This window comes from Eumetopias jubatus, unplaced genomic scaffold, assembly GCF_037043125.1.
Source record: "Eumetopias jubatus isolate StellerSeaLion01/CBP00866 unplaced genomic scaffold, mEumJub1_p1.0 scaffold_17, whole genome shotgun sequence".
NCBI lineage: Eukaryota > Metazoa > Chordata > Mammalia > Carnivora > Otariidae > Eumetopias > Eumetopias jubatus.
In genome coordinates this window covers 60,310,931-60,338,607 of record NW_028274823.1, presented here as the reverse complement: position 1 = coordinate 60,338,607, position 27,677 = coordinate 60,310,931, and the positions used below count along the sequence as shown (strand labels likewise).

General features: G+C 36.0%; 1 protein-coding gene across 1 annotated transcript in view; it reads right to left on the bottom strand.

The window, feature by feature from the left end:
- Nucleotides 1-27,677, bottom strand: part of CTNNA3 (catenin alpha 3) — a 1,824,697-nt gene that overhangs the window by 1,322,506 nt on the left and 474,514 nt on the right. Inside the window, exon 6 of the mRNA XM_028109632.2 lies at nt 19,214-19,417. Coding sequence (XP_027965433.1) covers nt 19,214-19,417 — 204 coding nt within the window. The remainder of the gene's footprint in view (nt 1-19,213; nt 19,418-27,677) is intronic.

The window sequence follows — 27,677 nt, the reverse complement described above, 5'->3', positions numbered from 1 at the left end:
CTGCTTCTCCCTCTCCCTCTGCAGCTCCCCCTGCTTGTGCTCTCTTGCTCTCTCTCTCTCTGTCACATAAATAAATAAATCTTAAAAAAAAAAAAAAAGAAAGAAAAAAACAAGTCATTAAGACAAGCCCACAGGGAGCCTGGGTGGCTCAGTTGGTTAAGCAACTGCTTTCGGCCCAGGTCGTGATCCTGGAGTCCCGGCATCGAGTCCCGCATCAGGCTCCCTGCTCGGCGGGGAGTCTGCTTCTCCCTCTGACCCTCTTCCCTCTCGTGCTCTCTATCTCTCATTCTCTCTCTCTCAAATAAATAAATAAAATCTTTAAAAAAAAAAAAAGACAAGCCCACATTCAAGAAGGGTATTAAACTCAACCTAATGATGGAGGAAAGGGAGTCATACCAAAAAAGAATATGTAAAATGGAGATATTATTGTGACCATTTTGGAAAATGTAATTTACCACATATGGAAAGTTTTGGTTTTTTTCCAATATACTAGTATAAAATCAGTAGCCTATTTTTACTGGGTAACACCAGAAATGACAGTATGATGTTATAGCTCTTGTTCTCCCTAAGTATTCTATCTCTTTTTTCTTTTGTTACCTTTTCTAACAGCATCATTATTAAAGTGGTAGAAACATGGAGATGATCAGGCATCAAAAACTCTATGGTGGAGAAGGCATTTCTGCATAGAGCTGTGGTGTCCAGTATGGTAGCTACTAACCACATGTGCTACTGAACACTTGATATGTGGCTAGTCCAGATGTACTATAGATGCAAAATGCACACCAGATATCAAGACCATAGTACTAAAAAGACTGTACACTACCTCACTAATAATGTTTATGACTAAATTTTGAAATATTTTGCATATATGTAATTAAATAACATTTATTATTTTACCTGTTCATTTTATTGCATGTGGATATTAGAAAATTTTAAATTACATGTGGCTCACATATTATTCTAGTTTGCACTGGCTCAGAAAATAAACTAAATCATATTTTCCATTGTGTAGCACCACAACAGTTCATGGTGTTTATACCATTAAATGGTTTTCGGGCATTTTAATTACTTCATGCTAAATCTTAGGTGAGATACCTAAGTACATTCAAAATCAATTATTTGGTATTTCTTATAAAACTGATTGCTTTTCCTGAGATTTAAATACACATTTCAGAATTAATATATCTACATTTTTACTACATAATTGCAGCAATTCATTTCACATAAGATTTCAAATTTGCTCACACAGTTTCTGTACAAAAGTAAACTACATGACCCCTGATTAAGATCATGTATTAATTTTCTATTGTGGTTGTAACAAATTAACACAAACTTCATGGCTTAAACAATACCAATTTATTACCTTACAGTTCTATAGGTCAGAAGTAGGACATTGGGCTAAAACCACAGTGTCAGCTGGGCTGTTTCTTTTCTTTTTTTTACAATTTTATTTATTTATTCATCAGAGAGAGAGAGAGCACAAGCAGGGGGAGTGGCAGGCAGGGGGAGAAGCAGGCTCCCTGCTGAGCAAGGAGCCCGATGCGGGGCTCGATCCCAGGACCCTGGGATCATGACTTGAACCAAAGGCAGCCACTTAACCAACTGAGCCACCCGGATACCCCTGGGCTGTATTTTTGGGAGGCTCAGGGGGAGAATCTGTTCACTTGCCCATTTGGGTTGTTGAAAGATTCAGTTCCTTGTGCTTATAGGACTGAGATCCCTGTTTTCTTTCTGGATGTCATCTAAGGGCCATTCCCAGCTACAGAGGCCACCCACATATGTTGGTTCATGGCCCCCTTCCTCCATCTTTAAAGCAGCAATGGTGAGTTGACTCTCTCATTCTTTGAATCTCTCCTCCTTTTTCCATCTTATCGCTCTTTGATCCAGCCAGGAAGGTTCTCTGCTTTCAAGGACTCATGTAATTAGATTGGGCCCACCCATTTAATCTAGGAAAAATCTCTCCATCTCAAGAGCCCTGTCTTTAATCACATCTGCAAAGTCCCTTGTACAATGTGAGGTAATATATTCATAGGTTTCAGGGATTAGAGTGTGAACATCAAGGGTACGGGGGGTGGAGGCATTATTCTTTCTACTTCAGATAAGAATAAAAAAAGATTTTTTAAGATTTTAAGTAATCTCTAACCCAATGTGGGGTTTGAACTTAGAACACAAGATCAAGAGTCACATGCTCTACTAACTGAGCCAGCCAGGCACCCCAGGAACAAACTTTTTATAGAGAGATAAAACTTCTTATAGATATATCCTTGTCATATGTAAATAAAAGTATTTTCAAATGAGGTACAGGGTCATCAGACTGAATCATACAATCCAAATCCGATAGGGTACTAGAAATTTACATCAAGTTTATATAAATGTCAAACTGAAACAGTTAAATGCTGCCTTAGCACATTAAAGCAAACAACTTATCAGATTGATAAAGTATTGTCAATCAACAACCTTGGTTGAGTTTTGTTGGATACAAAGTGTGATAGTTTCCTCTAAGGAAAACACTTAGTCAAATCTAGTTTCAATTTATCTTTCAGAAGAAAACAAGTGAGTAAATTCATGTCAAGAATTCAATAAGCTATTTTGTTGTGGTTACAAGACTTAAAAACATATATGAAAATTTATGATGCAAAAAAGGAACCAAAATATGATGGGACAATCTGTAATTTGTAGATCGCTAATAGTCTTCTCCAATTAATTATTAAGTATAGCAAATAGTCAAGCAAATCAACTACATAAGTTGCTTATCCATGTCTGCCCCTGCTAAACCTACTTCAGCACAGAAATAAAGCTACAGGTTGGCCTTTGATCCTAAACTTATATCACAAAGGTAAGACAACTTTTTTTTTCAGAGCCTAACTACAAATTCATTCAAAAATATGTTTCAATGATAAAAGATTCTACTAATAATTCCATTGTGGCAGGGGAGAGATTCCCCCATACCAACAAGCAGTTCTCAGAACATCAGCTGGATGGTCCAGAGTTCAACTCAATTCTGATACCATCTATCCAGAAATAGCATCAGATTCCATAGGTTCAGAGTTTAGTACTATAGGGCACCAGGGTGGCACAGTCAGTTGAACATCTGACTCTTGGTTTTGGCTCAGGTTATGATCTTGGGGTCATGAGATGGAGCCCCACATTGGGCTCTGAGCTCAACACAGAGTCTGCTTGAGATTCTCTCTCCCTCTGCCCCTCCTGCTCATGCTCTCTCTCTCTCTCTAAAATAAATAAATAAATCTTTTAAAAAAAGAGTCCAGTACTACAAATTTGTCACCACCACCAACCCCCACCCCAACACTTCAGATGCCAATTCCAAGTCTGGGTTGCTCCTTGTACTTCTGATCAACGGCTATAAACCAGAGGTTACTATGACCCCCTTCTCAGGTTCAATACATTTGTTAGAGCAACTCAAAGAACTCAAAGAAGCATTTTACTTACTAGATTACCAGTGTATATATAGCTCAAAAACAGCCAAATGGAAGAGATGCACAGGACAAGATATGTGGGAAAGGGGCACAAGACATGCCCTTCGAGTGTGCCACTATTCCTGAATCTCCATGTGTTCACCAATCTGAAAGGTCTGAACCCCATCCTTTGGTTTTTATGGAGTCTTCATTAAATAGGCATGATTGATTAAATCATTGGCCCCTGGTGATTGAATTCAACCTCCAGCCCTTCCCCTCTCCCCAGGAGGTCAGGGAGTGATACTGAGAGTTGTAATCCTCTGATCACAGGGTTGGTTTTCCTGGCAACCAACCCTCATCCTTAGATCCAAAGCCATCTCATTAATATAACAGAAGATCTTTATCACTCTCATCACTTATAAAATTCCAAGGATTTTTGGAGCTCTATGCCAGAAAAGGGGACAAATACCAAATATATACTTCTTATTATGAAACACAATATCACAAATGGAAACTGATTTATAAAGATAAAATAGCTAAGGTGATATTATGAGTGACTCATAATTGGTTAGCACTGAAGAAAGGCTTTAATTGAAATTTGGCTTGTTTTGAAAGCAAAGAAATTTTAAGTTTATCAAATATTTGAAAGAAATCTATTTGTAAATACTTAGTCTCATATGTCAGCTTTCCTTCTTCCCATACATTTCATCCAAATCAAACTGCTTATGTTTCACACACCAAACACACAACGTTGATTCTTGCTTTTGTGCCTTTGCACAGGCTGTTACCCCTTTCTGGAATTCCCAACTGTCTATGTTTCAAAAGCAAGTATAAGAGCTTTCTCCTCCATGAAGGCTTCCCTGATGAACTACAGAGGAGTTTACTACTCCCTACTTGGTGCTATTATTGTATTTAGTACTGACTACTATTACAGTTTTTATTGTGTTCTATTTTGCTTACTTATTTGTTTGATTCCCCTTGACAACTAAGACTGTTATTTTAAGACTCAGAAATCACCAGTTCTTAGCAAAATATATCTAGAAGAATTACATGACTAGAAACTGCAACACTAATAGAACTTTAACTCAAACTTTATGTTTTAGCTATTTTTTATGGCTAATACAGAATCTGTCAATAAAATATGTTAAATTCCTCTTAAAATCCTTGATATGTATTATCCTATCTGTAATACATATATAGTCACACAATTTCTAGGTGACCATACATCTTAGGTCTGCTTGGGACAGTTCTGACTTATGACTTTTGTAGATCAGGGAATGTCTGTTAATTATTACAGACCACCTTGATCTCTCAGAAGTATTCCAAACTGGAAAATAAATTATATGGTTAATAATAACTATTAATTTCCTGAACGTTACCAACAGCAAAATAAAACTATGGAAGGCCAAATATACTGACCAGAGTTGCTAATACAAGATAATATTCCATTGTTCAAGGCCTACCAAAAAAACCCTACCATATTACTTTTTTCATTTAACAGTTATAATGAATTCTATGGTGCTTCACTCTCCTTTACAGGAAATATCAACTACAGATGACCCACAGGTCTGTCCCTCCCTAAGAACTGCCTTCACCTGCAGGGAGCCCCTTGTCCAAGGTGACACTGCTTCTGTGAGTGACCCACAAGTATTAACTAACCTGTGCAGGGATACAAAGATTCATCTCAGTTTGGGCTTCCCACAGGATGGCTGGGATATCTACAGTAAGTCACCTTCTCCCTCTGCCCAATCCTGACTTCTTCACTTCCTTATTATGTGTATGTCCCAAAAGAATAACTCCAAAAACCCTTCTTCATGTTAACTTTTATCTCAGAATCACCTTTAGGGTATCTGATCTAAGACAACAATCTTTCTCTTCATTCAAATATCATCTCCTAGCTAGGAACCATGCCCAGCTCAAAACCCTTATTTTTTGTCCAACACTGAACTAACACTTCATGCCAAGACTCTTGCTTCCTACTTTATTATTGTCATTTCTATCATTTAACCTGTTTCTATTTTTATGTAATGAAAACCTTTGAGTTAAGTCCAATGTTTAAAAACAAAATAGCAGGAACATCCAAAAACTACTGAGCAGTGCTTGAACACTGCGGGGTAAAGAAACACATTTCTTGGGAAAGGATCAGTTGAAACCTAAAGTGAGCAGCTAACCTTCCCCACAAATATTAGAAATCATGTGCTCAACATCACTCATCATCAGGGAAATACAAATCAAAACCACAATGAGATACCACTTTACACTTGTCAGAATGGCTAAAATTAACAACTCAGGAAATAATAGATGTTGGCGAGGATGCGGAGAAAGGGGAACCCTCCTACACTGTTGGGGGGAATGCAAACTGGTGCAGCCACTGTGAAAAACACTATGGAGGTTCCTCAAAAAATTAAAAGTAGAACTACCCTATGATCTAGCAATCAAGGTAGTAGCTATTTACCCCAAAATATAAAAATACTAATTCAAATGGATACATTCACCCTGACGTTTTGAACAGCATTATCTACATCCAAGATATGGAAGCAGCACGGATGTCCATCAACTGATGAATGAATAAAGATTTGATATATAATATATATATATATACTACATAGTATGTATAGTATTTATAGCATATAATATGTGTAATGGAATATTAGCAATGAATGAAATCTTGCCATTTGCAACAACACGGATGGTGCTAGAGAGTAATATGCTAAGCAAGATAAGTCAGAGTCAGAGAAAGACAAATACCATATGATTTCACTCATATGTGGAATTTAAGAAACAAACAAATGATCAAAGGGAAAAAAAGAGAGAGAAAGCAAACCAAGAAACAGACTCTTAACTATAGAGAAACTGATGCTTACCAGAAGTCAGGTGGGTTGGGGGATGGGTTAAATAGGTGATGGGATTAAGGAGTGCACTTGTGATCAGCACCAGGTATTATATGGAAGTGTTGAATCACTACATTATACACCTAAAAATAGCATTACACTGTATGTTAACTGGAATTTATTTTTTTTTAAGATTTTATTTATTTATTTGACAGAGAGAGAGAGAGCGAGAGCAGGAACACAAGCAGGGGGAGTGGGAGAGGGAGAAGCAGGCTCCCCGCAGAGCAGGGAGCCCGATGCGGGACTCGATCCCAGGACCCTGGGATCATGACCTGAGCCGAAGGCAGACGCTTAACAACTGAGCCACCCAGGCGCCCTGGAATTTAAATTAAAAAAAAGAAACGCTAAAATAAGAAAAGTAGGCAGCCATTATTATTTTTTAAAAAAAGGGAAACTAACCAGATAAAGAGAGAACACAGGAGAACACAGGAAGAGAATGAGGTAGTTTGTGTAAAATGAATTATAATTAATATATATAATATATATAATAATCAAACCATTAAAAAAAGCAATGGAGAATATCTTAAAGTGACAAGACTTATATTCCATGCAAAGAGCAATACACAGTTGAAAGTTTTCAAAGGTTATACCCTCTGTCAGAGAGGTTGTTTGTCTTCATCTTTTGCCTAACAAAGATATCCATGATTTTTCTTTTTTTTTTAATTTAAATTCAAGTTAGTTAACATATAGTATAGTAGCAATTCTCTGGAGTAGAATTTGGTGATGCATCACTTACATATAACCCCCAGTTCACATCCTAACATGTGCCCTCCTTAATGCCCATCACCTATTTAGCCCATCCCCCCACCCACCTATCCTCCAGCAACCCGCAGTTTACTCTCTCTAGGTAAGAGTCTCTTATGGTTTGCCTCCCTCTCTGTTCTTATCTTATTTTATTTTTCCTTTCCTTCCCCGATGTTCATCTCTTTTGTTTCTTAAATTCCACATATGAATGAAATCATGTGGTATTTGTCTTTCTCTGACTGACTTATTTCACTTAGCATAATACATTCCACGTTGTTGCAAATGGCAAGACTTCATTCTTTTTAATCACTGAATAATATTCCATTGTATATATATACCACATCTTCTTTATCCATTAATTATTCAATGGATATTTGGGATCTTTCCATACTTTGGTTATTGTTGATAGCTCTGCTACAAATATTGGGGTGCATGTACCCCTTCTAATCAGTATTCTCATATCCTTTGGTTAAATACCTAATAGTGCAATTGCAGGGTCACAGGTCTATTTTTAACATCTGTTTATTCTGGGTTGTAGATTTTAGCCATTCTGACAATGTGAGGTGATATCTCTTTGTACTTTTGATTTGTATTTCTCTGATGATCAGTGATGTTGAGCATCTTTTCATGTGCCTATTGGCCATGTGTATGTCTTCTTTGGAGAAATGTCTATTCATGTCTTCTGCCCATTTTTAATTATATTGTCCATTTTTTAGATGTTAAGTTTTATAAGTTCTATATATTTTGGATACTAACCCTTTATCAGATATGTCATTTGCATTCTGTAGGTTGCCTTTTAGTTCTATTGACTATTTCCTTCATTCTCACAGCAGCTTATTTTAATGTAGTCCCAACTATTTTTTATTTTGTTTCCTTTGCCTCCGGAGATATACCTAGAAAGATTTTGCTATGGCCAAGGTGAAAGAAACCACTGCCTGTGTTCTCTTCTATGATTTTTATGGTTTCAGGACTCACATTTAGGTCTTTGATCCATTTTGAATTTATTTTTCTATGTGGTATAAGAAAGTGGTCCAATTTCATTCTTTTTAATGTTGCTGCCAGTCAGTTTTCACAACACCATTTGTTGAAGACAGTCTTTTTCCCATTGGATATTTCTTCCTGCTTTGTCAAAAATTAATTTACCATATAGTTGTGGGTCTATTTCTGGGTTGTCCATTCTGTTCCATTGATCTGTGTCTATTTTTATACCTCTACTATAATGTCCGGATCACTACAGCTTTGTGATACAACTTTAAGACTGCAATTGTGATGCTTCCAGCTTTGCTTTTCTTTTTCGAGGTTGCTTTGGCTATTGGGGGTCTTTTGTGGTTCTATGCAAATTTTAGGATTGTTTGTTCTAGCTCTGTGAAAAATGTTCGTGGTATTTTTATAGGGATTGCACTAAATGTATAGATTGCTTTGGGTAGTTTAGGCATTTTAACAATATTTGCTCTTCCTATCCATGAGCATGGAATGTCTTTCCATTTCTTTGTGTCATCTTTAATTTCTGTCATCTGTGTTCTATAGTTTTCAGAGTATAGGTCTTTTACCTCTTTGGTTAGTTTTATGCCTAAGTATCTTGTTGTTTTGGGTGCAATTTTAAATGGAATTGATTCCTTAATTTCTCTTTCTGCTGCTTCATTATCAGTGTATGGAAATGCAACAGATTTCTGTACACTGATTTTTATCCTGTGATTTAACTGAATTCATTTATCAATTCTAGCAGTTTTAGGGTAGAGACTTTCAGGTTTTCTATATATAGTATCATGTCATCTGCAAACAGAAAGTTTTACTTCTTCCTTACTGACTTGGATGCCTTTTATTTTTTTCTCGTTGTTATCTGATTGCTGTGGTTAGAACTCCCCAATACTATGTTCAATAAAAGTGGTGGGAGTAGATAGCCCTATCTCGTTCCTGACCTTATGAGAAAATCTGTCAGTTTTTCCCCATTAATGATGATGTTAGCTGTGGGTTTTTCATATATGACCTTTATTATGTTGAGGTATGTTGTCTCTAAACCTACTTTGTTGAGGATTTTTATCATGAATATATGTTGTACATTGTTGAATGCTTTTTCTGCATCTATTGAAACTATCATATGGTTCTTGGCCTTTATTTTACTAATGTGATGTATCATGTTGGTTGATTATTGAATACTGAACCATCTTTGCAACCCAGGAATAAATCCCACTTGATCATGGTGAATGATTTTTTTAATTTTGTTGGATTCAGTTTGCTCGTATTTTACTGAGAATTTTTGTGTCTATGTTCATCAGATGTATTAGCCTACGGTTCTCTTTTTTAGTGTTGTCTTTATCTGATTTTGGTATCAGGGTAATGCTGGCCTCATAGAATGAATTTGGAAGTTTTCCTTCCTTTTCTATGTTTTGGAATAGTATGTGCAGAATAGGTATTAACTCTTCTTTAAATATTTGGTAGAATTCCCCTATGAAGCCATCTGGTCTGATCTTTTGCTTGTTGGGAGTTTTTTGATTACTGATTCAATTTCTCTGCTGGTTATCAGTTTGTTCAACTTTTCTATTTCTTCCTATTTCAGTTTTGATAATTGATATGTTTCTAGGAATTTATCCATTTCTGCCAGGTTGTCCAATTTGTTAGCATACCGTTTTTCATAATATTCTCTTATAATTGTTTGCATTTCTATGCTGTTGGTTCTTATTTCTCCTCTGTCATTTGTGATTCTATTTATTTAGGTCCTTTCTCTTCCTGGCTAGAGGTTTATCAATTTTATTGATTTTTCAAAGAACCCATTCCTGGTTTCATTAATCTGTTCTATTGTGGTTTTTTGTTTTTGTTTTTGTTTCTATATCATATTTCTGTTCTAATCTTTATTATTTCCTTCTTTCTACTGGCTTTAGGCTTCACTTGTTCTTTTTCCAGTTCCTCTAGGTTTAAGGTTAGTTGGTTTATTTGAGATTTTTCTTGTTTCTTGAGTTAGGACTTACTCTATATACTTCCCTCTTAAGACTGCTTTTGGTGCGTCCCAAAGGTCTTGGACCATTGTGTTTTCATTTTCATTTGTTTCCATGTATTTTTTAATTTCTTCTTTGATTTCCTGATTGACCAATTCATTGTTTAGTAGCATGTTGTTTAACTTCCATGTATTTGTGGTCTTTCCATATTTTTTCTTACGGTTGATTTCTAATGTGGTCAGAAAATGTGCATGGTATGACTTCAATAATTTTGTATTTGCTGAAGCACATTTTCTGACATAATATATGATCTATTCTGGAGAATGACCCATGTGCACTTGAAAAGAATCTGTATTCTGGTGTTTTAGGATGGAATGTTCTGAATATATCTGTTAAGTCCATCTGGTCCAATGTGTCATTACAAAGCCATTATTTTCTTGATTTTCTGTTGAAATGATCTGTCCCTTGATATATGTGGGGTGTTAAAGCCCCCTATTATTATTGTGTTATTATCAGTTAGTTCCTTTATGTTTGTTATTAAATTTTTACATATTTGGGTGCCCCCATGTTGGGTGCATAACATTTATAATTATTATAGCTTCTTGTTGGATTGTACACTTTATTATTATATAGTACCCTTCTTTATCTTGTTACAGTCTTTGTTTTAAAGTGTATTTTGTCCAATATAAGTATTGCTGCCCTGGCTTTCTTTTGACATCCATTTGCATGAGAAATGTTTCTCCATCCCCTCACTTTCAATCTGCAGGTGTCTTTAGGTCTAAAATGAGTCTCTTGTATACAGCATATAAATGGGTCTTTTTTATCCATTCTTAAATCGTATGTGTTTTGATAGGAGCATTTAGTCCATTTACATTAAAAGTAATCATTGATAGATATGTATTTATTGCCATTTTATTAATTGTTTTGTTGTTTCTGGAGATTTTCTCTATCCTTCTTGTCTTTTTTGTTTTCATTTTTTGCTAATTTTCTTTAGTGATATATGTGGATTTCTTTTTCTTTATTCTTTGCATGTTTATTAGTTTTTTGTTTTGTTTTTTTTTTTGGCAGTAAGTGAGAGAGAGAAAGCACGAGCAGGGGGAGGGGCAGAGGGGAAGCAGACTCCCTGCTGAGCAAGGAGCCCAACACAGGGCTCGATCCCAGGACCCCGACACCATGACCTGAGCTGAAGACAGCCATTTAACTGAATGAGCTATCCAGGTGCCCCAGTGGTTTTTGATATATGATTACCACTAGGCTTGTATATGCTTCTTCTGTAAATAGCAGTCTATATTAAGCTGATGGTCATTCAAGTTTGAACAAATTCTTTTCTCCTCTCCTCCCCATGTTTTAGGTTTATGTTATCATGTTATATCCTTTTCTGTGTGAGTTCCTTGACTGATATTTACAGAAAATTTTTATTGCTTTTGTGTTTCCTGCTTTATACTGTTATTTTTGGCCTCTCCTTTCCACTCAAAGGGTCCGATTTAATATTTCTTGCAGGGCTAATTTAGTAGTCATGAACGCTTTAGTTTTGTTTAGGAAACTCTTTATCTCTACTTCTATTCTGAATGATAGCTTTGCTGGATAGAGTATTCTTGGCTGCAGATTTTTCCCATGCAGCACTTCGAATATATCATGCTGTTCTCTTCTGGCTTGCCAAGTTTCTGTTGAAAAATCTCCAGCTACTCTTATGGGTTTTCCCTTGTAAGTTAATGACTTCTTTTGTTTTTCTGCTTTAAGATTTTTTCTTTATCAGTATATTTGCAAATTTAATTACAATACATCTTGGGGTTGGCCTGATTTTTTTTTTTTTTAAATGATGGAAGTCCTCTGTGCCTCCTGGATCTGGATGTCTGTTTCCTTCCCCAGATTAGGAAAGTTTTCAGCTATTATCTCATCAAATGAATTTTTTGCCCCCTTTCTCGTTCTTCTGGGACCTCTAATGAGAATGTTATTCTGTTTGATGGAGTCATTGAGTTCCCTAAGTCTATTCTTGTGTTACACAATTCTTCTTTCTCTCTTTTGTTCAGCTTCACTACTTTTCATTACTTTGTCTTCAGGGTCATTAATTCATTTCTCTTCTTCTTCCAGCCTGCTGTTCATTGCATCAAGTGTGTTTCTAATCTTGTTTATTGCACTTTTCATTTCTGATTGATTCTTTTATAACTCTTTTATATCTGTGTTAAGGATCTCGCTGATTCATGTCTTCTATTCTTTTCTCAAGCCCAGTGAGTATCCCTATGATTGTTGCTTTAAGTTCTCCATCAGGCATGTTATTTATATTTGTTTCACTTAGAACTCTAGCCATGGCCTTATCTTGTTCTTTCATTTGGGATAAATTCCTCCATCTTCACATTTTATCTAAGTCTCTGCCTTCTTCTTTGTGTTAGAAAAGCCAGTTATGTGAAAGAATGGATGGATGGAAGGAAGGAAGGAAGGAAGGAAGGAAGGAAGGAAGGAAGGAAGGAAGGAAAAGAGGGAGAGAGAGAAAAGAAAAGAAAGAAAGCAAAGAAAAAGTAAAGAAAAGAAAAGAAGATTTGGAAGCTGCCTTTAGATTTTTAGAATTTTAATTCTAAGTTGTCTCCAGTATTCAAAAACTCATTGCATATAGATCATCCTAACTGCTTTATCTTATCATTATGACAAATAAGGCTGAAATCATTTCTAAAATTGATTTCAGAAAAGAGGTAGAGGACTTTTAATGAAGAAAAACCCCTTAACATCTCTTTGTTGGCCTTAGTGAATCTTTATAATTCCCCAGGAGAGGGAATACATTAAACCCAGGATTTACAAATGAAACAGGGCTCTGAATAACAAAAGACAGTCCATTTGATTATTTACTCACTCAACAAGTATGTAATGAGAACCAATAATGCACTTTCACATAAGACACCAAAAGAAGAAAATATTGGGCAAGTAGAGGTCTGGAAATGCAAATTGCTCCCTGCATACAGCCAGACCTGACTCATTCACTAAACTCTCTAATAACCTCTAGAGTAAAGTACCAATCGGAGTGTTAAGTTTACTAAGGATTCTACATCACGTAAAGATTTTGTCCAGCAACACATCCAAACTTAACAATATCAACATGATTTCAACCCACTCCTGAAGAAATATCCATGTCTACTTATTCTTAGAACTAAAGTATGATGGCCGCCCACCTCCAACTTTGTTTTCACCAATTACAGAAAGACCATTATTTAAAAAAAAAAAAAAATGATTTCCCTCTAAAACCCTTCCTTCTTTAGAGAGCCTCCTTGCTCTGCCCCAACCACATGAAGAATTCCTTATTTACCTGGTACATCAGAGAAGATGGACTAGGTCTAACCAATCCTGGAGGTATAAGAAAAACAGCAGAAATACCTTAGAAAAATATACTTCTAAGTTTTAAAAAAACAAATGTTAAACTTTATCTGATTCTGAATATTCTCTGGAGTATATTTTTTAATTAGTAAAAGTCTTGTTTTGGAATATATCTGGATGGGCATTCAAATGAAGAGACTATGATGAGAAAATTATGTTTCTGAATATTCACACTGATTTTTAGAAAAGACCTATACTTTGCAAAATAAGACCTTTTATAAAGGCAATCTATCATATAAATCGAGTAGATGCTTGGAACTCATTTCATTTAATGTCAGAGAAGCTGTTTCTCCATTATATGACGTATACAATATGCAATAATTTCCTTTTATTTTTTCATTCAAAAATACAAGCTAGCTTTTTCTAATGCCAAGTATTGTGCCTGGGGCTTCAGATAAAATAGTAAATAAAACAGACAGACAATAGATCTGCCTGCATAAAGCCTAAAGTAAGTAAGGGATACTAACTACTATAATAGATTCAAAATGCAAGGAGTATTGACGATTCCACAGAGGAGACTAAGAAAGACTGGTATTAATGTATGTCATAGGGCTCCCAGAGATGCTCACACCCTAATTCCCAGGACTTTACATGACAAAAGGAACTTTGTGGATGTAAATAAGGCTAAGAGCCATGAGATGGCAGGACTATCCTGGATAATTTGGGTGGGCCCTAACTAATCATATGAGTCCTAAAAAGTAGAAAACATTTCCTGGCTGGGGTCGGAGAAAGAGATGTGGGGACAGAAAGAGTCAGAGAAGTCTGACATTGCTGGCTGTGAAGATGGAGAAAGAGGCTGTGAACCAAGGAATGTGGATGGCCTCTAGAAGCTGGAAAAGGCAAAGAAATGGATTTCTCCCTACAGACTCCAGAAAAGAATACAGCATTGCTAACACTTCCTTTTTTATCCCAGTGAGACTTGTGTCAGACTTTTGACCTATGGATGTAAAATAATTATTACTATCTATATATGGAAAATATTGGGACAAATATATATAATCATTAAAGTGGTAAGTGGTTTTCTGTTTTATCATAAGTTATGGATCCATCTGGTTTCATTTCCTACTAATTTCTTACTAATGTCACAAGACATTGAACTTACTAAACATAGAATTTCAGTCAAAAAAATGATCAAGACTTACTGATCTGTTTAAGAAAGTAAAGTCATCTAGGGCGCTTGGGTGGCTCAGTTGGTTAAGCGACAGCCTTCGGCTCAGGTCATGATCCTGGAGTCCCAGGATCGAGTCCCACATTGGGCTCCCCACTCATCAGGGAGTCTGCTTCTCCCTCTGACCCTCTCACGCTCTCTGTCTCTCATTCTTTCTCAAACAAATAAATTCTTAAAAAAAAAAAAGAAGAAGAAAGTAAAATCATCTAGACTTGAACTGGTCATATGGACTGAGCCTGAGAAAACATAAACTGCATTCATTTCCCAATGTTGAACTTCTCTGTACTCAACAGGCTTACAAAATTTGAAGCCTTGAAGTCACATTCACATAAAACATCCACAGATTATAATGAGTGTTAATCTTGCCTTAAGTTTTCACAGTTATCTTTATTATGTCTCGATAATCATCAAGCATTTATTCTATCACCAGCCCAATTACAAAAGCTCCTAACTAATCTGAAAAGCAAACCAGGCCCACCAAATGAGACAAAGCATTCCTTAAACAGGAAGTTGAAGTCTGAAGTACAACAGCTATCCTAAAATCTTTGAGCAAATTCTGAGAAAGGTTGAGTTCAGCTAATACCAGGAAAGTACATTCCCTTTCATTAAAGCTGATGAAAGGTATAAAGAAGCATCATTTGTGATATAAATCCGGAATAAAAATAAACCTGGGAATATGTTCTGAAAATATTCCCACAGTTTTTCCAGATTGGTTCCCGCTGTTTAATTCCAATATTCATTGTCTAGGTCAAGATACTAGTATTAAGCCTAAAATACTGCACTTTTATATGAAAAAGAGCTATTACATTGTTTTTGTAGTGCTTTACCATAATATTACAAATTCATACTTTTTTATTATTAATGGGTTATACTTACAATAGAATGTTAACATAATGTGCATATAAATGTATTTTTAATCATGTGGACCACCACTGCATAAATTTAGCTCCTCCTGCTCTGACATCTACACCAACATTAGGGCAGATCACCAGACATTACCCACACACAATAATTATTTCATTCCCTTAAAAAAAAAGAAAAATGCCTTCCTCAACAAGTGTTTAATATTATATCCTAAGAGAAAGGAATATATAAATATACTAAGATCACTCAAAGAACAGCTTTCTCACCTTTGTTCTTCTTCCTTTTCTATGTTTCTGTTCTTATCATTAATCGTCCCCAAATTTTTTTCCATGGTAATCATTTAATATAATAAATAAATACAAATCAATTGCTTTAGGCACACTGTCATTTTAATTTAAAAAATGAGAAGAAGCAAGCACTAAATTCAATTTACCTGTATCCAAATAATAACTACTGAGCCCCCGCTACCTGAAAGTCTCTGTTTTAAGGGCAAGGGAGATAATCCTCATTCTCTTAGAGCTCCTGTCCAGCGGAGATGCAGAGAAGTAAACACGGGAATTACAACAGGGATAAGAACTAAAAATGGGGAAGTGCCATAACCAAGAGGTATTTCAGGGGTATTTACTCTCCTTTGCCAGAAGAGAAGAGGAAACATGGGGGAAGGAGGAAGGAAGAAGAAAACAGCCTCTATCAAGTATGAAGAGCAGTGCAATCTAATCAACTAAATAACTGAAAAACATTTAAATTCTTAATTGAGTCTACCCTTAAAAAAATATGTGTTAAGATAATTATCTGGACATGATTTTAAAAAGCTACTTACCTCTGATCTTAATTATTTGCATATTATAAATGAAAAAATTTCTTTCCACTTGATTCTTCTAACACAGAACTTACCTTGTTTTAAAGCCAACATATCTAACAGAAGGATATTAGTAATATAAGTTTTGTGTACTTAACAAATGGACCTTGAAACTGAGTATCAGAGTAAATCTTTGTTAAAAAAAAAGAGCAGTAAAACATAGAAAAATACATATGTATTTTCAGTGCCTCACATAGCATATTTTATACCTGCAGTGGTTATTTAAACACCTCTATTCTCTGTATGACAAAATTACTTTTCAGTAATAATCATTATTTTCCAATTTGTTAACTTTAAAGCAATTGACAAATCTTAAAGGGAAAACAAATTTCAAAGTTAGTACTCAAATTCAATAAAATATTTCACGAATGAAAAAAAAAAGATTTCACATATGAACTTCACATGCATAAATCTGCATTTACGTAACACAAATATTACCCATGGAAATTCATACTGTTTCATTGTCATAACTTTTAAATTTAAATAAAAATTCCATGTGACCACATAAAATAACAGAATTGAAGTGACTCTATTTCTAGTTCTTTGTCTTTGTGTCATCATTATTTTGAATCCGCTATTTAAATGCATAAGGAATATAATGGTTATTAAAGTATAATCATAAAATGTGCAATTTGAATCATATGTACATATTATTAAACATCAATTATAACCACAGTAATTGTTTAGAACTTAGAAAAACAAAAGAATTTTGAGAAAAACATTTTATCACTTAACATCTAGAACTGCTAAACATGGTGATAGTAAAAAGCAGGCCAACTTTCAGTTGGTTTTATTATTGTTTATAAATATCTAGATATAGTGCACCTTCTTAATGATTGCACCCAGGGCAGAATGTTCCCATCACTTCACCTTTGGTATGAATACTTTTTAACCCAAAGTTGAAGAGAGCCATAAAACCACTTATGTGATATGTATTTATGATACACAGGACCAGCTTCAGGGGCATATGATGGCACATAGGGTCCCATCCTCAGAAAGAATCCTCATGGTTTGCATTTAATACTCTGCTATCACAGTCTTGAAATTTTTAACAATTTTATCTCTGAATTTGAGTATATTAGTGAAGTCTGATGGAGCAGAAGCATATGTCCCAGACTCACATTTAGTTCTGCCTTCCGGGTACAGGTCCTTAGCCACCTGTTCCCCCACCCGACAATTGCTGCCCCCCTCCACTTCTGGTGACGGCCTTTGGCACAAGGCAAAATGGGTCACAGTCACGGGGAAGAGCCACAGATACCTGTGAGGGTCTGCATGTTCCCACAAGTATCCTTATGTACTAGGGAACCTAACATTAAACAGCAAATAAAAATCACCTTTCTCAGTCATTCAAGGCTGTGAAAAAGGAAAAAGAGTTATTTCCTCTGCTTTTGAACAAGAATACTTGCATTTTCATTTTGCATCAAGCTCCACAATCACATGGCCATAACTATGTATGTGGGTGACTGTGCATGTGTATCTGTTTGCTTTTGCATCTAAAGGAATAAAACAACTTTATCTATATCTGATAAAGTGAATTTATCTATAATTTTATAATTTATAAATTAAACTTATCTGTAATTGTATTTTTATCTATAAATGTGAGAATAATAATTTTAATAGTTTACAGATCATGGGAGAAGGAAACCCAATACAATATTATCTTTTGAGTTTCTTATAATTGATGAATTCCCTTAAAAAATCTTTAACTAAGAATATATTATATGCTCTCTGGGTTCATGCGTGCCTTATATAATTTTCTATTTCTTATGCTTTCTCATAATTTTCCATAAAAATACTGGAAATTAAAAAAAGAATATATCGTATGCTAAAAATGGAACTATTCTAGCTTCAGAAGCAGGACATGATGTTATAACATGTTCTTCTTATTAACAAAATCTGCTTTGCAACTTTGATTTCTTGACAGGCAAGAGATTTTTGGTCAGGAGCCAAAGTCATCAAATATTAAGAGTATGGAGATACATCATATGTGCAGAAGGAGCCTTAAAACTCATTAACTAATTTTAGCACATTTCAATTATTCACATAAATTATTTATACAGAACAATCTTAAATCTTCAACTTCACACCCAAAAAGTCATATGCTTTGTAACTAATAAATTTCAAAATATATCTTCATAATTCTTTAATTATTTCATTTGTAAGGCAGATGAGCAAAATATTTTATAAATATGTATTATTATATATTAATTATATATATCTAAATCCTTCATTTTGTTTAGCTCTATTATTTAGGAGCCTTTATGATCAATAAATGCTTGACAATGTCTTCAAGGCAATGTCTTCTTTCTTCTTCATTTTAAAAATAGCAATAAGATTTGATGTAAGAACTGGCATAGATACTCCATAGATGGATATAAATATATACATATGAAATGAATATATCATATATAAAGACATATGAAATGAAACCAAAAGCACCTTGAAACAAATATTTTTGCATGTGTCTAAATTTAGACAGCATTTCTAATATTCCTAAGAGATAGTTTAAAACTGCAAAAAAATTTATGACATTATGTCATGTGCAAAAAGTTTAGGAGCTAATGTTGAAAACTACATGAGTTCCTTACACCTTCAAAAATAACCCCTGATCCCTTCAACATTGACTTTATCTAATACTGTCTAAATTTTGTTATTCACCAATGTAATCCCGAACAGTCTGCCCTTTTCTTCATCTTCCTTTTATCCTTTAAATTGATGTCCAAGTCCAGTTTCTTTTCTCCAATCTTGACTCCCTTCTTCAACTAATATTTAGATACTGCCTCAAAAAAAAACAATTATATATTGTTGGCTCCCATCCCTAGAAATTCCTATATCAATGCTGTATTCTGTGAGTAGAACCTACTCAGAAAGCCAAATATGTAAGATCATGTACTCATTTGTAATTTATCACATTTGTACACAGAAAAAACATCAGCATATACCCAGTGCATGAGGTTGGTGGAAAACAAGTTACCTACATTGTTCATGTACTCTGAAAGCAGGTCCTGGAGAGCCTGGCGAATGGCATTGCATTCTGCAATAATCCGTTCCCGATGGAAATCTCTAGTGCACGAAGAGTCAGCCAATAGCGCAGCCCCACTGATAATGGCTTCAAGACGTTTCTCTAATGATGGTCTAATTTCTTCCTCAGTCACAGTGAGTGGATCCAAGACAATTAAATTCTAAAGGAAGAATACATTTCAATAATTACAACTCCATTACATTCTACTTTTAAGAAAAATATTATTTCGTTTTCACATTTAGAATTCAGATGTGACAATAAAGAGAATTTCATTTCCATGCATTACTCTATGTAATAAGTATTATTCAAATGAGAGATAAAAATTGTGCAATTATGAGCATCAAGTCTAGTGTCAAACAAACCAGTATCCAAATCTTGCCTTTCCTACTCACAGATAGTGTGAGCTCAATCAAGTGTCTTATACACTCTGAACCTCACCTTCCTGATCTGTAAAATTGGAATATTAAAATGTTGTTTGTCTCATAAAACTTTGTAAGAATTATGTGAATGCTTAATACAGTGCATGGCACATATCAACTATTATTTACAATAGTCACCTTAATATGGAACTTCATTGTTTATATAATATTTTCACACATATCATCTCATCCTGATAACACTAAAAAGAGTTGGGCAGTAAAGATATTAACTACACATTTCAACTGGTGATGAGTCAAGCTGAGGCTCTCTTGCCCAAGGTCACTGGGCAAATAAACAGTGATTTCAGATGAGTATCCAGGTTGTATAAAATCTAATTCAGTATTATTTTAATTATGCCTCACTGTAAATCATACACTCTAAATTCAACACTAATATATCAAAGAGAATTCTGAACTTAATTATTTATTGCAAAAGTAAAAGTCTATCTTCCATTTGATCTATTATAACTTCTAGCTATTTCCAATTATTGGAACCTGACATGGTATTTTTAATGTTTATATCATGCATAAGTCTTCAGGCAACAGAATTCAAGATAATCTGTAGCCTATGATGAAAAGATGGAGGTTATGTGACTCTAAGGGTTCTTTTATTAAAATATATCAAAAGAGGAAGCCTTTCCAAGATTTAAGCATAATGTGGTAATTGGAAAAAGAATTAGTATCAAATAAAAGCTCTCTGAAGAACCCTTAGAATAAAATGAAATCACATAATGATTTTCAAAATGTTTGTGCATATGTGAGCAAAACATACAAACACAAACACACAAACACACACAATGATCAGAGTGTCTAACCTTATATGTATGTAAACAAACATACACAGAGGTGTACGTATATTGTGTGTATGTGTGTATCTTACATTGCTCATTGTCCAATTACATTATGATAAATCCTTGGGGATCAAAAGTACCATAAAATTTTTAAAACTACAATTCTAAGCCAAGCTAGGAAGAGAAAATGATTACAGAAAGAAAAAACATTTCAAAACAATTAGAGAAAAAGAAAAATTAGTACTGTGTTATGTACACATATAATATAAAATACAACTAGAAACGGATCTTTCATAAAATTGGTTAAATATCTTAAAATTTTTCAGAAGAATTCTTCCTTTCAGTAGGGAGGGTGGAGGAAGATGGCGGAGGAGTAGGAGACCTGGATTTCGTCTGGTCTCAGGAATTCAGTTGGAGAGGGATCGAACCATTCTGAACACCTACGAACTCAACAGGAGAGCGAAGAAAAGAATAGCAACAACTCTCTGAACAGAAAAGGAACCACTGTCTGTAAGGTAGGATGTGCAGAAAAGTGAATCTGAGGCAATATTCGAGAGGATAGATGGCAGGGGAGGGGGCCTCTGTCTGCGCTTCTGGCAAGTGATAGAGCAGCAGAGCACAAAATCGGAACTTTTAGAAGTCAGCTCCACTGAGGGACATCAATCCAGTGGCTAAGCAGGGGGTGGAACCCTCGCAGGACAGTGTGGTCTCAGGACCATCGGGGTCACAAAAAGAACGGGGGTGCCTGAGTGCGGCAGAGCTCCCAGGTACCAGAGTGGAGAAGCTGGCTAAAGAGACGGAACTGAGGCGCAGGCTCTCAGCTTGGAGTTGCCATAAACCGCGATCCGCGGCACAGTCGGGCCACTGCTCCTCCAGCAGGGACCCAACAAGTGGCAGATCCAGGGAGACTCCCCTTCCTCCCTTGGGAGGAGCAGTGCGGGAGCGCACCGTGGGAGCGCGCAGCGGGGATCTGCTGCATATGGAGACTCCACACTGAGTCGGGTGCCAGAGATAGAAACGTTCGGTCACAGGCCGGGTGAGCATGGAGTGCGGCCAGAGACTGGGGAGACGGGAGGGACTGACTGCTTTTCATTTGGGGGCACACTGAGGAGTGGGTCCCCAAGTTCTCGGCCCCTCCGGGGCAGAGATTGGGAAGCTGACATTTTCACTCTCGTCCTCCAAAGCTGTACCGAAAGCTTACAGGGAAAAAAACCTCCCAAGAGCAAACCCGAGCAGATAACTTAGCCCAGACCGCAAGGGCGGGGCAAGTCCGCCTCTGGCAAAGACATTTGGGAACCGCCGGCAACAGGCCCCTCCCCCAGAAGATCAGCAAGAACAGCCAGCCAAGACCAAGTTTACCAATCAATGAGAATGACAGAATGCCAGCTCGAGGGGAATACTGCACATAGAATAAATGGCTTTTTTACCATGATCCTTTACTCTTTCAAAGTTAATTTTTTTAACTTTTTTTTTTATTTTTCTTTTTCCCTTTTTCAACCAACATCTTATCAATCCCTTTTTTCAAAAACATTCTTATTTTTCATTTTTAGAGTCATATTCTATCCCTTCATACTAGTTACCCTTATTTTTGGCATATATGTATATAAGTTGTTCTCTCTTTAAAATTTTGAGATACAGTTTCCTCTAATAGATCGAAATACACCCTAAATCTCTAGGATAAGGCTTTGTTCTAGTATCCTGCCTGATCACATTCTCTCCCTTTTCTTCTTTCTTATTTTTTTTAAATATTCTTCTTTCTTTTTTCAAACAACTTCTTATCTTAATCAATTCCATTTGTAAAACTTTTAAAATTTTCATCTTTACATTCATATTCCCTCCTTTCATCATTTCAACCCTTATTTTTGTACATATATAAGTTTTCTTTCTTTAAAATTTGGGAAGGCACTTCTTCTAAAAGACCAAAATACACCCAAAATCCACTGTGTGGCACTAATCTATGCACCAGCCTGATTATATTTGATCATATACTGTTTTTTGTTTTGTTCTGTTTATCTTTGTTTTTATCTTTTTCTTTTTCTTTTTTTTTTTTGTTTCCTTTTTTCTTTCTTACCCTTTCTTTTCCCCTGGTTTCAGGTCTTTTTTGATTTGTTTAGAGTATATTTTCTGAGGACATTGTAACCCTGTAAGCATTTTGTTCTTTCATTCATCTAGTCTCCTCTGGACAAAATGACAAGACGGAAAAAATCACCTCACCAAAAAGAACAAGAGGTACTACCGACTGCAAGGGACCTATTCAATACAGATATTAGTATGATATTGGACCTAGAGTTCTGAATCATAATTTTAAAGATACTAGCTGGGCTTGAAAAAAGCATGTAAGTTATTAGAGAAACCTTTCTGGAGAAATAAAAGAACTAAAATCTAACCAAGGGGAAATCAAAAAGTCTACTAATGAGGTGCAATAAAAAATGGGGGCACTAACTTGTAAGATAAATGAGGCAGAATAGAGAATCAGTGATATAGAAGACCAAATGAGGGAACAAAAAGAAGCTGAGGAAAAGAGAGAGAAACAACTACTGGATCACGAGGGCAGAATTCGAGAGATAAGCAATACGGTAAGATAAAACAACATTAGAATAATTGGGATCCCAGAAGAAAAAAGAGAGAGGGGGGCAGAAGGTATATTGGAGCAAATTATATCAAAGAACTTCCCTAACTTGGGGAAGGAAACAGGCATCAAAATCCAAGAGGCACAGAGAACCCCTCTCAAAATCAATAAAAATAGGTCAACACCCCAACATCTAATAGTAAAACTTACGAGTCTCAGAGACAAAGACAAAATCCTGAAAGCACCTCGGGAGAAGAGATATGTAACCTACAATGATAGAAACATTAGATTGGCAACAGACCTATCCACAGACACCTGGCAGACCAGAAAGGACTGGCATGATATTTTCAGAGCACTAAACGAGAAAAATATGAAGTTAAAATTATATATCCAGCTAGGCTGTCATTGAAAATAGAAGGAGAGATCAAAAGCCTCCAGGACAAACAAAAACTAAAGAAATTTGCAAACACGAAACCAGCCATCCAAGAAATAATGAAAGGGTCCTCTAAGCAAAGAGAGAGCCTAAAAGCAACAGAGACCAGAAATGAACACAGACAATATACAGTAATAGTCACCTTACAGGCAATAAAATGGCAATAAATTCATATCTTGCAATAGTTACCCTGAATGTAAATGGGCTAAATGCCCCAATCAAAAGACACAGGCTACCAGACTGTATTAAAAAACAAGACCCATCGATATGCTGTCCGCAAGAGACTCACTTTAGACTCAAAGACACCCCCAGATTGAAAGTGAGAGGGGTGGAAAACCATTTACCATGCTAATGGACACCAAAAGAAAGCTGGGGAGACAATCCTTATATCATACAAATTAGATTTTAAAACAAAGACTGTAATAAGGGATGAGGAAGGACACTATATCCTACTTAAAGGGTCTATCCAACAAGAAGATCTAACAATTATAAATATCTATGTCCCTAACACGGGAGCAGCCAATTATATAAGACAACTAATAACAAAAGCAAAGAAACACATCGACAACAATACAATATTAGTAGGGGACTTTAACACCCCCCTCACTGAAATGGACAGATCATCTAAGCAAAAGAACAACAAGGAATAAAGACTTTAAATGACACACTGGACAAAATGGACTTCAGAGACATACTCAGAACATTCCATCCCAAAGCAAGGTAATACACATTCTTCTCTAGTCCCCATGGAACATTCTCCAGAATAGATCACATCCTAGGTCATAAATCAGGTCTCAAACAGTACCAAAATGTTGGGATTGTTCCCTGCATATTTTCAGACCACAATTCCTTGAAACGAGTACTCAATCACAAGAGGAAAGTTGGAAAGAACTCAAATATGGAGGCTAAAGAGCACCCCACTAAAGAATGAATGTGTCAACCAGGAAATTAAAGAATTTAAAAAATTCATGGAAACAAATGAAAATGAAAACACAAGTGTTCAAAATCTTTGGAATGCAGCAAAGGCAGTCATAAAAGGAAAGTATATAGCAATACAAGCCTCTCTCAAGAAACAAGAAAAATCTCAAATACACAACCTAACCCTACACCTAAAAAAGCCAGAGAAAAAACAGCAAATAAAGCCTAAACCCAGCAGGAGAAGAGAAATAATAAAGATCAGAGCAGAAATCAATGAACTAGAAACCAAAAGAATAATAGAACAGATCAACGAAAACTACGAGCTGGTTCTTTGAAAGAATTAACAAGATTGATAAACCCCTGGCCAGACTTATCAAAAAGAAAAAAGAAATGACCCATATCAACAAAATCATGAATGAAAGAGGAGAGATCACAAATAACACCAAAGAAACACAAACAATTATAAGAATATATTATGAGCAACTCTATTGCAGCAAATTAGATAACCTGGAAGAAATGGATGCATTCCTAGAGATGTATCAACTACCAAAACTGAACCAGGAAGAAATAGAAAACCTGAACAGACTTATAACCACTAAGGAAATTGAAGCAGTCATCCAAAATCTCCCAACAAACAAAAGCCCAGGGCCAGATGGCTTCCCAGGAGAATTCTATCAAACATTAAAAGAAGAATTAAAATCTGTTCTTCTGAAACTGTTCCAAGAAATAGAAATGGAAGGAAAACTTCCACACTCGTTTTATGAGGCCACCATTACCTTGATCCCCAAACCAAAGACCCCATCAAAAAGGAGAATTACAGACCAATATCCTTGATGAACATGGATGCAAAAATTCTCACCAAAATACTAGCCAATAGGATCCAACAGTACATTTAAAGATTATTCACCACGATCAAGTGGGATTAATCCCTAGGCTGCAAGGTTGGTTCAATATCTGCAAATCAACCAACGTGATACAATACATTAACAAAAAAAAGAACAAGAAGTATATGATCCTCTCAATAGATGCAGAAAAAGCATTTGACAAAGTACAGCATCCTTTCTTGATCAAAACTCGCCAGAGTATAGGGATAGAGGGTACATATCTCAATATCATAAAAGCCATCTATCAAAAACCTAGAGCGAATATCATTCTCAATGGGGAAATGCTGAGAGCTTTCCCCCTAAGGTCAGGAACAAGGCAGGGATGTCCACTATCACGACTGCTATTCAACATAGTATTAGGAGTCCTAGCCACAGCAATCAGACAACAAAAAGAAATCAAAGGCATGCAAACTGGCAAAGAAGTCAAACTCTCACTGTTTGCAGATGATATGATACTTTATGTGTAAAACCCAAAAGACTCTACCCCAAAACTGCTAGAACTCATCCAGGAATTCAGTAAAGTGGCAGGATATAAAATCAATACACAGAAATCAGTAGCATTCCTATACACCAACAAGACAGAAGAGAGAGAAATTAAGGAGTCGATCCCATTTACAATTGCAACCAAAACCATAAGACACATAGGAATAAATCTAACCAAAGAGGCAAAGGATCTGTACTCAGAAAACTATAAAATACTCATGAAAGAAATTGGGAAAGACACAAAGAAATGGAAAAACGTTCCACGCTCATGGATTGGAAGAGCAAATATTGTGAAGATGTCAAAGTTACCTCGAGCAATCTACACATTCAATACAAACCCCATCAAAATACCATCCACATTTTTCAAAGAAATGAACAAATAATCCAAAAATTTGTATGGAACCAGAAAAGATCCCGAATAGCCAGAGGAATGTTGAAAAAGAAAAGCAAAGCTGGCGGCATCACAATTCTGGACTTCAAGCTCTATTACAAAGCTGTCATCATCAAGACAGTATGGTACTGGCACAAAAACAGACACATAGATCAATGGAACAGAATCGAGAGCCCAGAAATGGACCCTCAACTCTATGGTCAACTCAACTTTGACAAAGCAAGAAAGAATGTCCAATGGAAAAAGACAGTCTCTTCAACAAATGATGTGGGAAAATTGGACATCCACATGCAGAAGAATGAAACTTGACCATTTCCTTACACCATACACAAAAATAGACTCAAAATGGTTGAAAGACCTCAATGTGAGACAGGAGTCCATCAAAATCCTAAAGGAGAACACAGGCAGCAACCTCTTTGACCTCAGGCACATCAACTTTTCCTAGAAACATCACCAAAGGCAAGGAAAGCAAGGGCAAAAATGAACTATTAGGATTTCATCAAGATAAAAAGCTTTGCACAACAAAAGAAGCAGTCAACAAAACCAAAAGACAACTGACAGAATGGGAGAAGATATTTGCAAATGACATATCAGATAAAGGGCTAGTATCCAAAATTATAAAGAATTTATCAAACTCAACACCCAAAGAACAAATAATCCAATCAAGAAATGGGCAGAAGACATGAACAGACATTTTTCCAAAGAAGACATCCAAAGAGCCAACAGACACATGAAAAAGTGCTCAACATAGCTCGTTATCAGGGAAATCCAAATCAAAACCTCAATGAGATACCACCTCACACCAGTCAAAATGGCTAAAATTAACAAGTCAGGAAATGACAGATGTTGGCGAGGATGCAGAGAAAGGGGAACCCTCCTACACTGTTGGTGGGAATGCAAGCTGGTGTAGCCACTCTGGAAAACAGTATGGAGGTTCCTCAAAAAGTTGAAAATAGAGCTACCATACAATCCAGCAATTGCACTACTGGGTATTTACCCCAAAGATACAAATGTAGGGATCCAAAGGTGTACATGCTCCCCGAAGTTTATAGCAGCAATGTCCACAATAGCCAAACTGTGGAAAGAGTCAAGATGCCCATCAACAGATGAATGGATAAAGAAGAGTTGGTATATATATACGATGGAATATTATGCAGCCATCAAAAGGAATGAGATCTTGCCATTTGCAATGACGTGGAGGGAACTGGAGGGTGTTATGCTGAGTGAAATAAGTCAATCAGAGAAGACATGTATCATATGACCTCACTGATATGAGAAATTCTTAATCTCAGGAAACAAACTGAGGGTTGCTGGAGTGGTGGGGGGTGGGAGGGATGGGGTGGCTGGGTGATAGACATTGGAGAAAGTATGCGCTATGGTGAGTGCTGTGAATTGTGCAAGACTGTTGAATCACAGATCTGTACCTCTGAAACAAATAATGTAATATATGTTAAGAAAAAAGAAGAAGAAGATAGCAGGAGGGGAAGAATGAAGGGGGAGAAACTGGAGGGGGAGACGAACCATGAGAGACG